Source organism: Triturus cristatus, chromosome 11, assembly GCF_964204655.1.
Source record: "Triturus cristatus chromosome 11, aTriCri1.1, whole genome shotgun sequence".
NCBI lineage: Eukaryota > Metazoa > Chordata > Amphibia > Caudata > Salamandridae > Triturus > Triturus cristatus.
In genome coordinates this window covers 430,678,194-430,694,566 of record NC_140594.1, presented here as the reverse complement: position 1 = coordinate 430,694,566, position 16,373 = coordinate 430,678,194, and the positions used below count along the sequence as shown (strand labels likewise).

The window sequence follows — 16,373 nt, the reverse complement described above, 5'->3', positions numbered from 1 at the left end:
CTCCCGCCTCGGCGACGGGGAATGATTCAGGCATGTGAATCTATGAAAGATACCCCAATACTGGATAAGGGGTTTTCTTTGAAATTAAGTGAGAGTAGTCCATTATAACGTATTGTATTTGTGAGAATTTATAATAATCGAAAAAAATTGCTTATTTAGTTACTGAATAGAACACAGTTGTGATGATGTAGCACTTTGGTGGTGGTAAAAAGGTTGATGATACAATATCACTGATGTGATGAATTTATGGATTAGGCACGTCTTCTTGTACAAAAACGTTTGTGTTTATGCAGAATGTTATGAATGTGGTTTGATGAATATATACCAATTGGTTAAAGATGTGCCTGTGAAAAATAAAAAAATAAAAAGTTCTGAAGCAATTACTTAAGGAACAAGAAAAGCCTCCATGGCCTGTTTCTACATGTAAAGGGAACAAATTGATTCAAGGTCAATTGGGCAAGCTTGTTTTTGCTACATGTTTTTATTGCCCCTATCCCTAATAGTTCTTATTGTGCAGTCACCCCATCCTTTTTTCAGTGTCCATCAAATATTTAGCGCACATGAAAAACAGTACAATGTATTGGCTTCAAGAGCCGCTAGTAAGTGCTTGAAAGTCATTTACACAGGTACACCTGCTAGGATATGACCCTGGCTGCAGTTAGAAAAGTTACAATGAGAACCGTGTGGTGGAATCGAAGAGGACACCAAGATTCTTAGTGGAGGAGGAGGAATGTGAATGTGTGTTTTGTGGGGACAAAATGGAAGCTGGTAAGGTGGTTTGAGTAGAGAAGGCAGGAACTGCATTTTAAGTCAGGTTTAGATGCATTTATAATGAAAGAGCGAAAAAAAACTACTTAATTATCTATAATGGCGCAAACCTGGCCTTGCACAATTTAAAATATAGATTAATATAAAAAATAAAATCCAACAAAAACAGTAAACAACTAAAGTAATGCAATACAGATATGGCACATTCTTTGAAACACATGATCCTTCTAAACCATAAAACTGAATGTGAGTGGACAGCTGATGGAGCTGAAGGCTGGTCTTCCTTGTAGCTGGATGCATCTTAATACATTCCAGTTGAGCCACGTGTAAGTTTTACATGTGTCTTTTTTCAGTGCCACAAGGATAGGATTAAGAAGACAAATTCAACTACAAGACGAGACTTCGCCTCCTTCAGATGAATCCTAAGGGTATACAGATTTGGTGAACTTGGGTATACAAATTTGCTTATATTGGGTGTATGTAATGACATTACTTCTAAGGCTATAGAATATCCTATTGTTAAAACTAACAATATAGAACATAGCTGCTCAATGCTGTGAAAGAAATGGAGCATAAAGGAATAAGTTAAACATTTAAGAGAGTATGTTGAGGCAATTGACAAGAAAAGGAGATACATGTGTCTAATTGATGCTGGATGCTATCTTAGGGTATGAAAGAGGAGGAAATAATCAGTTTTACTAATAAGACGAAATATAGTTTAACAGTTAGAATTTACCACGTAAAATTACACATCAAGTTTATCATAACTAAAAGACATCAAGACTGAAAGTTGCTTCATTGATGAAAACTGCTTTTAGTCAACCTCAATGTATTATTAGCTATGTGTGGGCACCAAGAAACATTTTACATGGAGATAAAATTGGGTTGAGCAAATATTGCAAGAGGATAGTATGGCACATTCTGAAACAATTGCAAGAGATAAAGGGGTCTTGAGCATGTAAAACTGATAACCTTGGTTACAAATTTTCCTGACAATGCGGAAGATCAACAGCATTCTGACCAGGCCTGGATCCAGTTTTTAATTTTGTGAACAAGACTCTGTGAGCTAAGAGGACACATGTTCAGTTTGGAGGCATGGATCTTGTTTGAGATCGCAAACATTGGCCATGCACAGATAAAAGGAGCACCACATCGTCACTTTGACTAATATGCCTGTAGTGTATACCCATGTACTTTTGGTTGTCTCTTTCTTTAATTCCTCGTGATTGCGTGAGTTATTAGAATGGTAGCATGTCATATGTAGAGATTCTTTTGTTAGCAGTTCTAGAGTGTTGAATGATCTGCACTGGAGCTGGAGAGGAGTGGTCTTGTTCCCTGGCACTCGCCTGTTCCTGTTTATATAACATCTTGCTAAATAAATATATGTTCATTCATTCATCCTGTCTTCAATCTTCACTTCAATGCCTTAATGGTCTATTGTATGTCAAGAAGCAAGTAACATTTTGTTCTTTATCAATAGGATCCTGCCAACCACTGAAAATTGCTTTAGGTAAACAGAAACGCTCAGTGTAAACATTCTTTCAAAGTACTTTAATTCACATAATCCAGGTTCCTAGTACACAACAGACAACCTGTGGAGTCTTGGGGAGAGGAGTCACTGAAGAACGCGTACAGACCCTGAGCATCCCACTAATACATGACTATCTTCAGCTAAATACAGCATCATCACCCATTCATGTCCCAACCTGGCTTCAGCTTAGGTACAGGTAGCAGAGGAAGGACCAAAATAAGAAAAAAGGGTAATATATATATTTATACACATCGGTCATAAGTTATCCTATCAACCACTTTCACTAATATAATTTCTAAGCGTAGTCCACTTTAAATGTAAAAGGACAAATGGAAGCAATTTTTTGTGGTTTTCAAAAGGAAAAAGCAGGTAGAAAACAGGTTAATTCATGTAAGCATTTGGCTCTCCCCATCAGCTACCTCCACATCTTGAGACCCAGACACTATATTTACAAATCAATTTGTATATTTTAATTGTTGCTCTAAGTGACTGTGGTTGATGGAGACCGGGATTTCAGAAAGGCCAATACTGTTGGCTTTAAATTCCCCCTGGCTCCCTATACCATCCCAGTCTTTAATATGCACAATAGGTAATCTCATATATACAGCCAATAAACTGTCTCACATACATTTACACAAAGGGAGGACTGCACTGTAGCAATATGTTGTGCATGGGTACACGGGGCTCCTTTAAGAGGAAAAGGGAATGAAAAAAGAGCTGCTTGGGGCAGATCTCACTTGGGTTTAGTGCCAGGATTTTCTGACGGGAAACCTGACAAGGTGAAGTAGCTAGTGTTGCACGAATCAAGGGTGAGTCAATGGGTCCTCAGAGTTCTTCTAATAAGGTGTGCCGTCCGGACAATGACAAAGAATTGGCTAATAGGTCCCGGTTTGCTGGCCCATTGAACTGTAAATTGCACAATGACCCATAAGTGTGCAAATAATCGCCACTGAAAATCAATATATGGAAATTGTTCTCAGACCTATTCACTGTGGGCATCATGAGAACCTGAAAGGGTTTTTACTATGTGGAAAATCAACTAACCCCTCCCTTTTGCTTAAGCCAAACTGGGAATGCATAATGCCTTAGTCGGCCAATGAAATAGCTGGATTCAGATACTCTGCTATGACTCTTCTGTGGAAGCAATCTAATACCATAGCTAGAACTCCATCTCAAGCATACAAATGACTGAAAATAAGGCTGCCGGCGTTTTGTTTGTGTGTGCAAAGGACATCTTTAACAAAATACAATTCAGCAACTTTGTTAAATAGTTTGTTCATAATAAATCTAGGCAAAACAAGACATCTAGGCTTCTTTCCACTGGGTCATCGGAGTGAACATCGATTGCAACTTTTACCTGGGATTCTTACAACCCTGTACGTCTACTTTGGTCTTTGCAACAATGAACAGGACTGAGCAGAATTACAGTGCTGCACTTCATGAAGACAAATATGTTTTTGAAATGGACAACCGACCTTTCAGAAGCAGAGGCATGCTGGGAAACGGGAGAATTTCTACACAGTCAGAATGCTTTATATTCAAGCAAATGGGCTCCGAAAACAGATTCTAAAAGTCCAGCCCATTGGAAATATCTTGCCATCAGGGAGAATGTAGATTTGTTTTTACTGCATATTACGTCAATCTCGTACTCTCATGGCCGATTGGTTGATGTCACACCAAATGCATTAGTGCCTGGTTAATGAATGATAACAGCTTGATTTCTTTGTAAGGATTCTAAGTAAAAGCTGACATTATGGCCCCACTCAGTAGTCTTCATTTGTCAACCTGACTCAAGTGCCCTAGGTTTTGAACCTGTGAACTGCAAGTTGCACACAGATCCACGCAGAAGGTATATCAACCCACTGATCTAACTCGAATAAATGAGCATAACTGTGTATCTAGTGCTAATCACATTTACAGGTGACTAATTGATATGTGGCTTCAGCTCTTTACTAGCGATCAAAAGGCGTGCCAAAGGGAGGAAAAGGAAAGCCTAATACATTTCAAAACAAGGCATTACGAGTTAGAACACATACAGGCATGAGCCATTATTTTCTATAGGCCATTCTTAACTAAATGATAGTATGTTCATAAAGCAGTGGGGGCTTGGAATATAGGAAATCTATATTTGGAAAAAGAAAACCTTTTTTCCTCTGCAATGGAGAATACTGGGAAGCATGTACATCATTGGTCCACCAAGATATGTTTGTGAGTTTTTCGGCAACGATATGTCACAAAACGCAATCAAGCTCAGTGTTGGTGTCCACCAGCACTAAGGACCTTCAGCGTACGATTCCCACAGAAATAAACTCCATGTTCGAGTGGAGGCAGATTAGTCACACCTCCAACCTAGGATTCCAAGTTTTAAACTACTGACCTACTGGACGGGAAGTCTTAAAACATCTTTACATGAGTAGAGCATATACTTAGCAAGTGCACCATCCTGCCCGGTTTAAAAAACCCTGCCTTACTTCACTCTTTAAAGAATAGCCTGTCTTTTTAAGCCAATCAGTGTTGTGCTGCTTTAAATAGAATGTAAAAGCTAAGCAAGCTGTGACATAGCATGCCAGGCACCTTCTGAGCTGCTGCCCATCTTCTTATCCATCATAAAGAATTGTCCAACAATTCCTCTAATCAGTAGCATGACCAAAAGGAATAGAAGAACGAAGCATGTCTTCTATGTTCCAGCTTACTTCGTAGTATATATATATCGTCTTTCAGAATGGACACCGTGTCGAAAGCACCTCCTATCAAATTTTAGGAGTACAATAGTGCAGGACCAGTAAGAAACCCATCCTGGGACCAGGCTCAGCACACAACATTAAGCTCTTTCTTGGTAACCATCGACTTGACCACTCACAGAACAAACAGCACACTACGATTTAACAGCAGGCTCCAACGCAATCTTGCTTGAGGAAGCCAGACCAAAAGGCGTTTTGTATTGTTGCAAACGAGGGATAAACCCAGCAAGACCCACACCCCAAACTCTGATGGACCCAAGGTAGTTCAGACGCAAATTTCAGCAGCAGTTTGTGGCAAGTCCGTGCATCCGTTGTGGATATGTCTCGAGGGAAAAAATAAGTCAGTGCACATTACAGCAATGAATTGCCAATCGGATAGTGTAATGAAGAGAGGTATGGCCAAAGATCGGGGAGAAATTCAGCTCAACAGCAGGCTGAACGAACATGATGTTATTAAACAAGATTTAAAAAAATAAAAAAAACTGAAGGTGAATTTCCTCCGGGAATGAAAGTGCGTTGATTATGCTTTGCGCAGGCCCGGCAGCGCTTGATATGGAGGTGCATTATTAATATTTTTTGGTCCCCCGGCTACAGGTCAATCAGCTGATCCGCCAACATGAGTGACCTGGACAGGGTTGGAAGACTGGACTCAGAGCTCCCACTGCTGGTTCTAGAGTGGCCACCTAGACAGAGGTTAGCAGAGGCAGGATTTCAGACGTGCACAAGCAGGAGGAGGGGAGAAAAGGAAGGGAAGAGGTGGGAAGAAAAAAGAGAGAACACAAAAGATTAGCGTCAGAGGTGCGGAGCGAGCAAAACGAGAATTAAAATTCTACACGTAGAAAGGAGGGTAAAAAGAGAGGCTTTTGGGGGAATCATGTAGAAAGGAAAGCATATCCCTAAATTCTACAGGGTAATTTGGTTTGGGGATTAAAATAGCACCTAAAAAGCCACACAGCCGCTAACTGCACTAGCCGGGCACGGTCTAATCAATGTTTTAATAAATACTGTTGGCTAAACATCTGTGAACCTGCACCAGCACCTAGATCCCTGGACACAAACTCACCAAAGCCCAGGGATAGCGGAAGTGACATCCGATACACACTCACAATAACCGTTATGACATTGCAGGGTTCATTGTTACCCCTTCTACCTCTCCCCTATTTAGCCCCTAAACCATTTCTTATTTCTTGCTAAGTTATTAGGAGAAGAGCAAGAAGTGCATCCTCCAGAAAGTAAGCATGCCTCCTAGAACCCTGCTTAGTTTCTGTTCTTGTCACTGAAGCCAGGGGTAGCAAAGGCAGGGCTAGGGCTTCAAGAAAGCAGGCCAAGAGTAGGAGCTGCCAACACCTGGCTACCCATAACTGGCCTCCGTGGCTAGATGAATGATATCTTCTTGTAAGACTCAGATTTTTGGGTATTTCTCAAGCTCGCGGTCAGGCCACAGTCTTTGCAGTTGCTGTGTCTATCATCTTTGTTCCACGGGTGTAGCTATCATGTGTGCAGCATGTAAATTGGTACCAGGGTCTAGGGGTCCGAGAGGCACACTGCACTAGCTGTTTCAGCCATGGCAGCCAACTGCACTCAATTGTCTGCCTTTTATTACCCATCTTGGGGGTGGGGCAGTCACAGCCTTCTTGCTTGCATGAACAGCCTTGGCAAACGTGCTACAGCACCGAGTCTTTGAGCTGGTATGGTAAAGACTCCTGACAGAGTTTACATGACCAGGTCCCACCACAGGGGGTCAGTATCAGCAATTCACCCTTCAGATAGCCCCCAACCCATCTACACCTTAGCTCAAACATGGACCCAGCTGCCTTCGTATTTTAGATCAGACCCCCCGGTTGGGTAATAAAAGGCAGCCATTATTGAGTGTAGTTGGCTGCCATGACAAACAGCTAGTGCAGTGTGCCTCTCAGACCCCTAGACCCTGGTACCAATGCAATATACAATACACTTACAAAGGCTTCCAGGCAGCGCTCTTTATCAATTGGTGTGCTATAGTGCCATTAACATTTTACTTCTGCCCACTACAGAATACAGCATGGGGCAGTTTGTCAGCCCATTTCAGCCACTGGCTAACTTCACTGTGAGTGATGAGATTCTGCCCTTTAATACAGAGCACATCCACACACAAAGTAGTTCCCTTCAGTGCCAGGGATTATTATGGCAATCTGTGCCTTTTGAGACCAGAACATATTTTTGCTTTAAGCTATATTTTTCTTTTTGCAGCTTACCCCAACAATAAAGTTTGCAAAGTCTATGAAAGAACAAACAAGCATTGAAAAATCCAAATGTCTGGCAGTCAATGTTAGACCTATTGGATTTTCCAATACTTGTTTCATGTTGCATGAGAAACTGAACCTTGTATCTTAAAATATATGAGGCTCACCTTTCCCGTAACATGCCTTGCCCGGTTTACATGGGAAATGTTTGATGCACATCTTAAACATGTGTCTCTTAGTCATCAAAAATGTCATTCGCGTTAAAAGCACTTTTGCAGGATGCTAAGCAAACTGTAATACAGCAGGCATGAGGCGCATTTGACTTTCTTTCAGAATTGTAAATTGTCATGGTAACAAAGAGAATTCTAAAAAAAATTTTAGAAGTAACTGTGCCAGTTACGTTATAGAACACTTTGTGTTTTGGGAATGCGCATTTTCCCATGGTCGATTTGCTAAACAGAGGAGGGGGGAAGGTTTTAACAACTAAACATGACCAGATTTTTGAGGTCACCCACAATTGGTGAGGTAGAAGCGAGGGCAACAAATGCTTGCTTATGAAATGTATCTCATAAAGCATTAGGCCCACTTTAAGTGGCTGGGCCCCCATGAACAAAATAAATGCAATAATTTGAAATGAATGCAGGAGATAACAGGCACTCAGGCCATTTTCTAAATCACAAGTTACTACTTGTGTAACAATATATCTGTAAGAGACATTAGTTAGTGATAGATTCCTTACGTTAGAATATCCCCAGGCGTCAGACTGTATCCGGAAAGTTTTTCGTCAACAGTACCCCTGCACGTCGGTAGGTGGCGTCGTGCGGCTCCGCTTCAGTCGCTGGTGTCGTAAGCACACTAGATGACGTCACGGAGACTACTTAGGCGCCACCCATGCGCGCTGATGTCAGTTCTGTACATGACTTTCCGCGCCAGGAACGCAGAGCCATGCAAGAAACTGACCACTGGTGCCATGAAACTAGGGCCCTGAAAGGGATGACCTTAACGCTAGAATCAGTTCGCAGAACAGGGAGGATGGGTGGGGCAGTAAGGAATCTATCACTAACTAATGTCTCTTACAGATATATCATTACACAAGTAGTAACTTGTGCATCTGAAAGAGACACGTTTGTGATAGATTCCTTACCTTAGAATAGATATCCCAGCAATACCAACCCCGGTGGTGGGTCTGCGAACAGGATTACAAAAAAGAGTCACGGAGAACAGAACGGCCAAAGAAGCAGTCTCTCTGGACTTGACTGTCAAGACAGTAATGCTTGGTAAACGTGTGCAGCGAGGCCCACGTAGCTGCCTGACAAATGTCCCGCAAGGGAACGCCGCGTCCCAAGGCAGTAGTGTCTGCCGTTGCTCTGATAGAATGGGCACGAAGCCCCACATGAGGCTCCTTCTTGGCCAACAAGTAACATTCTTTGATGCACAGAACGACCCACCGAGAGATGGTCCGTTTGTGCATGGCCCGACCTTTTTTGGCGCCCACTTAGCCAACAAAGAGCTGGTCATCCACCTGGAACTGTTGTGTACGCTTCAGATAGAACGAGAGCGCACGTTTTGGGTCCAGGCGGTGGAGCCTCTCTTCCTCTTTTGAAGGATGTGGAGGCGGAAAGAAGGTGGGCAAAGTGATGGTCTGCCCGATGTGGAAGGGTGTGACAACCTTTGGAAAGAACGAAGGACGAGTCCTTAAAACCACCTTGTCCGGATGAACAGAAAGAAAAGGAGGTTTAGAAGAAAGAGCCTGGAGCTCACTCACTCTTCTGGCAGAGGTGATAGCTACGAAGTGAGAAGACGTAAGGGACAGTTATGAAGGGGTTCAAAGGGAGCGCACATCAGATAAGTCAAGACAAGATTTAAGTCCCATTGAGGCATTATGAAAGGCACGGGAGGAAACGTGTGTGTAATGCCTTTAAGGAAGCGATTAACAACCAGGGACTTAAAAAGAGAAGGCTGATCTGGAAGCCGTAGAAAGGCGGAGATCGCCGAAAGATAACCTTTGATAGTGCCCAGAGCAGAGCCCTTCTGGGCCAAAGAGAGAAGGAACAGAAGGACCTTGGAAAGAGGGACAGAAAGGGGATCCACAGCCTTTGCTGTGCACCATGCCACAAATTTGTTTCACCTGCAGACGTATACCGTTTTAGTGGAGGGACGCCTGGCTGCCAGAATGACATCACAAACTTCGGGAGGAAGGACGAAAGCTTTCAACTGTCGCCGCTCAATCTCCATGCATGGAGGTGGAGGCTGGACAGGGTCGGGTGGAGGACCGTCCCCTGCTGCTGCGACAGAAGATCCTCCCGAAGAGGCAGTCGGATTGGGGGATCGATCGCCATGCTGAGTAGCTCGGGATACCAGTATCTTCATGCCCAATCCGGAGCCACAAGGATGACTTGGGCCCGGTCGCGCCTAAACATCTTCAGCACTCTGGGCAGAAGTGGTATAGGCGGAAAAGCGTACAACAGACCGCAGCTCCACTCGTGACGGAAAGCATCGCCGAGCGAGCGCCGCCTTGGAAATTCCAACGTGCAGAACTGATGACATTGCGCATTCTCTTTGGTGGCGAATAGATCTATCCAAGGCTCTCACCACTGCAGAAAGAGACCTTGCGGAACGTCCGAGTTCAGACGCCATTTGTGATCCATCATGCACCAGCGGCTAAGTTCGTCCGCCCTGGTGTTCAGAGAACCTGCCAGGTGTTGAACCACCAAGGTAATGCCTTGATGTTCCAGCCATGTCCAGAGGTGTAGAGCCCTGACATAGGGTCTACGACCCCACCCCGCCCTGTTTGTTGCAATACCACATGGCAGTGGTGTTGTCTGTGAACACCTGCACCACACTTTTCCAGACAAAGGGAAGGAATGCCTTCAGTGCAAGTCGGATCGCCCGAAGCTCCAAAAGATTGATATGGATCCGGGACTCCGCCAGAGACAAGAGGCCTCTGATCTCCGTGACTGATGTGGCCACCCCATACCAGGGGGGACACATCAGTCACCACTGTGTGCTCCAGTTGGGGAAGGGAGAGGGATCTGCCATTGACCCAATCGCAATTCGTGAGCCACCACTGCAATTGCCGTGCAGTGCCCTCCGAGATCTGGACGTAATCGGACAGGTTACCCTGATGCTGTGCCCACTGAAACTTCAGGTCCCACTGCAGAGCCTGCATATGCCATCTGGCATGTTGCACTAGCAGAATGCAGGAAGCCATCAGGCCCAGGAGCCAGAAGGTCATCCTGACTGAAACCCGGGATAGAGGTTGAAAGATCAGAATCATAGCCTGAATATCCCAGACTCGTTGCTCGGGAGGATAAACCTGAAACTGCGTTGAATCCAGAACCGCTCCGATGAAGGAGAACTTCTGAGAGGGACTCAGGTGCGACTTCGGCATGTTGATGGAGAACCCCAGCAAATGCAAGAGGTCGGCCGTAGTCTGGAGGTGGGAGACGACTGCCTGGGGTGAGCCCGCCTTCAACAACCAGTCGTCGAGATAGGGGGAAGACTGAAACCTGATCTGCGCAGATGAGCTGCGAACACCGCCATCACTTTCGTGACCACCCGAGGGGCACTGGTAAGGCCGAAGGGGAGCACGGCAAACTAAAAATGCTCCTGGCCTATCGTGAACCGCAGGTAACGCCGGTGGGCCGGCAGGACGGGAATATGAAAATATGCGTCCTGCAAGTCCAATGCTACCATCCAGTCTCCAGGGTCAAGGGCAGCCTAGACATGAGCCAGAGTCAACATCTTGAACTTCTCCTTCCGGAGGAAGCGATTGACGTTCCTGAGGTCCAAGATGGGGCGCAGGCCCCCTTTCTCCTTCTTAGAGACCAGAAAGTAGTGGGAATAACAACCACGTCCTACTTCTGGCCCAGGAACGCGCTCGATGGCCCCCTTGGCCAAGAGGGCCATGACTTCCTGTTGGAGAAGTGCAAAGTGATCCCCCGACAGTGGAACTGAGGTGGCATGGCTGGGGGGCAGACTCGAAGGGGAGAGAGTAGCCCCTTCGGACGATTTGCAGCACCCACCTGTCTGAAGTGACAGAACGCCTGTAGGAGAGGTGATGTTGAATCCTGCCACCCACCGGCTTGGGGTGCACCCCAAAGCTCAGACTAGGAAGGCTTTGAGGCAGATGCTGCAGGAGCGGAGGTGGACTGACCCGCACGCTGGCTCCCTGTGCCGCCACGGCGGCCACCACGCCCGCACTGAGGTTGGTTCTGCGTAGGCTTCTGGCTGAACGAACGTGTAGGGGTGCCCTTCCGTGACCATGTAAGGACCGAAAGGTAGACGTGGCCGGGCGCATGGTGGAGAGACCCAAGCACTTGGCCTTAGCCCAAGAGTCCTTAAAACGCTCCAGCGCACTGTCTGCCGTATCGCCAGACCGGCAAGTACCATCAAAAGGCATGTCCACGAGGGAACTCTGAACATCCCCCGAAAACCCAGTGGACCGCAGCCAGGCGTGGTGATGCAGGGCCACTGTCGAGGAGATCGCCCTACCCAAAGAGTCCGCGGTGTCCAGCCCACACCGGATGGCGAACTTTGCGGCGTCTTTCCCCTCTGCGACAGCTTGGGAAAGTACAGCCCGAACCTCCTCCGGACACTGGGTCAGTGTCTGCTCCACCATATCCCACACAGCGTGAGAGTAGCGGCCCAAGAGGAATGCGGTGTTGACTGACCGCAGCCCCAAGCTGGCAGAGGAAAACAACTTCTTGCCAAACTGCTCCAGCTTCTTTGATTCCTTATCCGGCGGGGCGGTAGGGAATGCGCTTTGGGAAGTGGAGGCCTGGATGACCAGGCTCACCGGTGTTGGATGGTTTGTTAAAAAGGCAGGGTCACCTGGTGCTAGGCGAGGACGCCTGGCCACGTTCTCATCTACAGGAACCCCTGTGGCTGGTCTAGACCAGGTGCCCATCAAAACATCCATTAAGGCCTCATTGAACGGAAGCAGAGGCTCCAAAGAACTTGCCGCCGGCTGAAGAACTTCAGTGAGGAGGTTGGTTTTGAGAGTGACAGTAGGCAGATCAAGGTCAAGGGCCTCAGCTGCTCTACGAAGCACCACAGTATATGTGACGCCCTCCTGCATAACAGTAGGAGGAGACAGAAAACCAGGCTCAGAGAAGAGGTCAAGGCCACCTGCATTCTCTGATTCCTCCGCCCACTCCTGTTCAGACTCGCACTGTCATACAAGAGGGTCCTCAGACCCTTCCCAGTCGTCCCCCTCCTCCACCGCCTGAGGCACAGGCTGCTGCGGTGGGGGAGAGACAGGGAATACAAATGGTCCCCGGCACCGATCCGGCTCCATGTCCCAATTAGGGTCCCAAACCGGAGCAAAATTGTCTGGAAACCCGGAAAGGGCGGGGGTGGGATGGATGGAACCCATTGCGGTGCCGGGAACGGAGCCGCAGGAGGCGCCGGAGCAGTGTGCGGAGGATCCTGTGGCGCCGGGGCGGTAGCTGCCGGCAGATGACCTTGCGGCGCCAGGGCCGGAGCCGCCGGCGGCAAGCAAGGGCCCTCAACTGGGACCGTGGGGCATGCCGGCAGGAGCCCGAGGCCTGAAAAGGCGGTCCATGGTGGCAAGAAATTCTTGCACCTGAGCTGGAGTTGCCGATGGACCTGGATAAGGTGGGTAGGTCGCGGGACTCTCAGGCTCCACGGAGCCGTGGGGGAAGTACCCCTGGCCCCCTCGTCTGCATCCGGAGACTGACAGGGGGATGTCGGAGAGCGCAAACGCTTCTTCGACTTTGTCTTGTGACGTCTCTTACCCGATTCAGAGTGTGAAGACTTCAAACCCGAGGAGCGATGATGATGTCTCCGCTGTCGGTACCTCGAGCGACCCCTGGACCTCGAACGATGTGGAGACGACTGCCGGGCCTCCAGCAGCTTTCGGGACCTCTCCCGCAAAGCCTTCAGAGCCATGGCCAGACAGTCAGAACATGACCGGGAGTCATGGTCACGCTCCAGACAGTAGAGAGACGCCATGGGGGTCGGCCACAGACATCGTACGGCGACAGGCCCCGCAGGATTTAAACCCAGGGATCCCTACGCGGCACCAGGAGTCAAAGACTCAAAGAAGTAGAGACAAAAGTCTCAAAGAAGTAGAGACAAAAGTCTCAAAAACGTTAGTCAAAAAGTGACTAGGGTACGTGCTCTAACCAGATGTGCGCTTGCTGGCGGGGAAAAAGAAAGCACTGACGTCAGCGCGCATGGGTGGCGCCTAAGTAGTCTCCGTGGCGTCAACTCGGGGCTTACAACACCAGCGATGGATGCAGAGCCGCACGCGCCATCTACCGACGCGCAGAGGTACTGCTGACGAAAAACTTTCCAGATACAGTCTGACGCCTGGGGATATTCTATGGTAAAGAATCTATCACTAACGTGTCGCTTTCAGATATATAGTTACAATTGCTGTCTCATTCGAAATCCCCATGATCTTAAAATGTTTATGTTATTTTTCCCAGAAGAGGAGATACTTTTTAAAACGATCCATAGTCAGAAATACTTTCTGCTCTCTGCCCACCGATAGGATTTCCTCTCTGAGGAATCAAAAATGTAATACATTGAAAGACACTGCTCCAGCTCCCCAGTCATCTCTCCACTCCCTGAGGGCTAACTGTGGGACAGGCACCTGTCAGCTGCAGCCACTTTTCTAGGAACTTTATCGTTCTAATAGAACAAGCAGGAAGGCACGCCATCAACAAGATGGCGGCGAGTAGCAACATGACTGTCATAAATGCCAACATTTTAGAAGAGCAAAATGGGAGATTTAAAATAAATACAAATAATGGGAAGAAAGTATTTCTCCCATTTACTTCTATTGAAGAAGCAATTTCAGGTGAGTTGCAGCCAAAATGAAGCCATTTTTGGATTTAAAAAAAATCGGGAGTCTCACGTCTGAATCAAGTCTATTGGCATGTATGCTATGGCGTTCATGCATTCCAACCTCATACAGTCAGGTCCGGCATGATCACAATGGTGGCGAGATCCATAATAAATGCATTTCAGCTTTATTACCTCTTACACCGAGTTCCAATGTGACCAGGGTAGAGAGATACATCTGTAACCCAACTTTTTAAAATGTAAATTGTTTCGATTTATACCATTATTTTAAGAGGAAAGGAAACAACTTCCAGTATAAACAAACAGACACTAGGTAAGTCTTGTGACTCACTAGATATTGCCAAGGCCTAGGCTGCACCCTATCGTTAGCCCACAGGCAGCAACACCAAGAATGCAAGCAAAGATTCAGAGCTCTTCCGACAGGCTCTTGGCACTCAAAATGGAAATTATGTCACATGTCAAGTATTCATCCTACATCAGGATGATACTGTCGAAGCACAACCTATTTTTCATAACCCACTGTGTTTAAGGAAAGCGATCAGTGTCTCTAGCAATTTGAGACAATCTCCAAGGCAGTTTTCCATGCTGCTGGGCGGAGCCTGAGGTCTATAGGAAACTTTTGCCTGGACATCTATTCTAACTTTTATTGCCAAAGGTTTTCTAGCATTTGACCAGTGACTAGGTTTCTAGACATACTACAGGAAAGCCATGCATAGGGATGTTGCTTAGGTTTTCTGCTGCTTGTCCTAGCATGGATTTGCGGAAACTAACTTACATGCTGCATAACAGGGTAAATAATATTTTGGAGAGGCTCTCTCACACAGAGACAGTTGCCAAGAATGCCCCTTTTCAGCATTACAAGTGCCCAATAAAGAGCAATGTCCTTTTAATGTTTCCTAAAATGTGCGTAAGCCCATGCAAGTAAGCAGCAGCACGCGTGCTGGTGGAGCGGAGCCTAAAACACAAATGGTGCATTTACAGTGAGATGAAACGCCATGTCACATTCATTTAAGTGACCAACGCAGTGTGCCAGGACTAAAAAGATGATTTGACAAAAGGTTCAAAAGGAGGTGTAAGCAGGCAAGGGGAGCGCGAGCAGTGCTGGGCTTAGATGCTGGTGGACATATTGTCCTTCTCTGCCTAGTAGGGTCTGCTCTTTAATTACATATAGAAGTTCTAATTTTTGGTAATGTCTGTAATTTCCCCATCGAGCTGGGAGCATCAATGGCAGTGATTGGTCAGAGAGAGTTAGATGGCTAACTCGTGTGCTCTTTACAAGCCCTGCTAATCCCACGCTAGGGAAGGGCTGCTTTTGTTATAGGAGTGGGCAGGGGTTCCTGACTCAGTGGCAGAAAGGCCCATAAGGAAACAGATTACCAGACAGGAACGCCTGACATTGACTCAGTTGCATGTCACTCTATGTGACTGGACCTACGCCTGCCATGTCATGGGGTGCTTAGAAATTTAGAGAACAGTCCCAAATCACAAGGCGCTTGCTATGTAACATCTTGCTCAGCGTTTAAGTAGGCTTGTTCGGGTCCTGTCCCTTCTGACAATGTGCTGGCCGTTAAAGAGAGAACCCTTAGAGCGCCAATGCGCGCTATTTCACAGCTTGCTTAGCATTTTTTGAAGCACCCATAGACCACCGACCCTGCTACTCATGAAATAATTATTGTCCCGAAAACCCAGAGACACAAGCTTAAGATAAAGTAGTATTGAAAAACGAGAAGGATTTTCATGCAAGTTAGACTAAGAACAAAGAGAGAAGAAAGACTGCACACATGAAACTAAGTTCATAAGATGTCCTGCCTTACGGGGTTAGTAACGTTATGGTGGTCTCTGCCAGGATTGTTGGACGTTTTTGCGAGGCTTAGGCAAAAACTTAAAGCAGGGGCATTGCGGGACAGTGTTGCTAATCCTTCCGTTTTAGATCGGACGAAGCACCGTCTCTTTCGTATTAGAGCAAATGTAGTCAAGGGAAAGGGAAAATATGGCGTCTGGCGCCATCTAGCGGTATGGCCAATCACCCTGCCTCATTATTTAATCTGACGACTCACTAGGTGCCAGATGTACGAACATGAAGAACAGCGATTTTTTTTCCAAATCACTATTCTTAATGTTTGAAACTTTTATTTTGTATTTGGTGTTTTCCTAGTGGGTCACAAATCGACCTGTGTAGTGCGTCATGAATACTAATGAGGTAGGTCGAAATTTGTGACCTATTAGGAATGACACCAGTCAAAGGGATGATGGGCTGCGAAGGTCATCAGACCACCA

The 16,373-nt window shown here is 46.4% G+C and overlaps 1 protein-coding gene across 6 annotated transcripts in view; it reads right to left on the bottom strand.

Annotated features, from left to right (window-relative positions):
* The window catches only part of AAK1 (AP2 associated kinase 1), a 362,789-nt gene that overhangs the window by 99,892 nt on the left and 246,524 nt on the right, over window positions 1–16,373 (bottom strand). The window contains exon 22 of one of the 6 annotated variants that reach the window (XM_085636285.1): window positions 5,514–5,723. The exons of the other annotated variants lie outside the window; for them this stretch is intronic. Coding sequence (XP_085492411.1) covers window positions 5,629–5,723 — 95 coding nt within the window. The 3' untranslated portion in view covers window positions 5,514–5,628. Of the gene's footprint in view, window positions 1–5,513; window positions 5,724–16,373 lie in introns of those variants that run through there. 6 annotated transcript variants of the gene reach the window in all.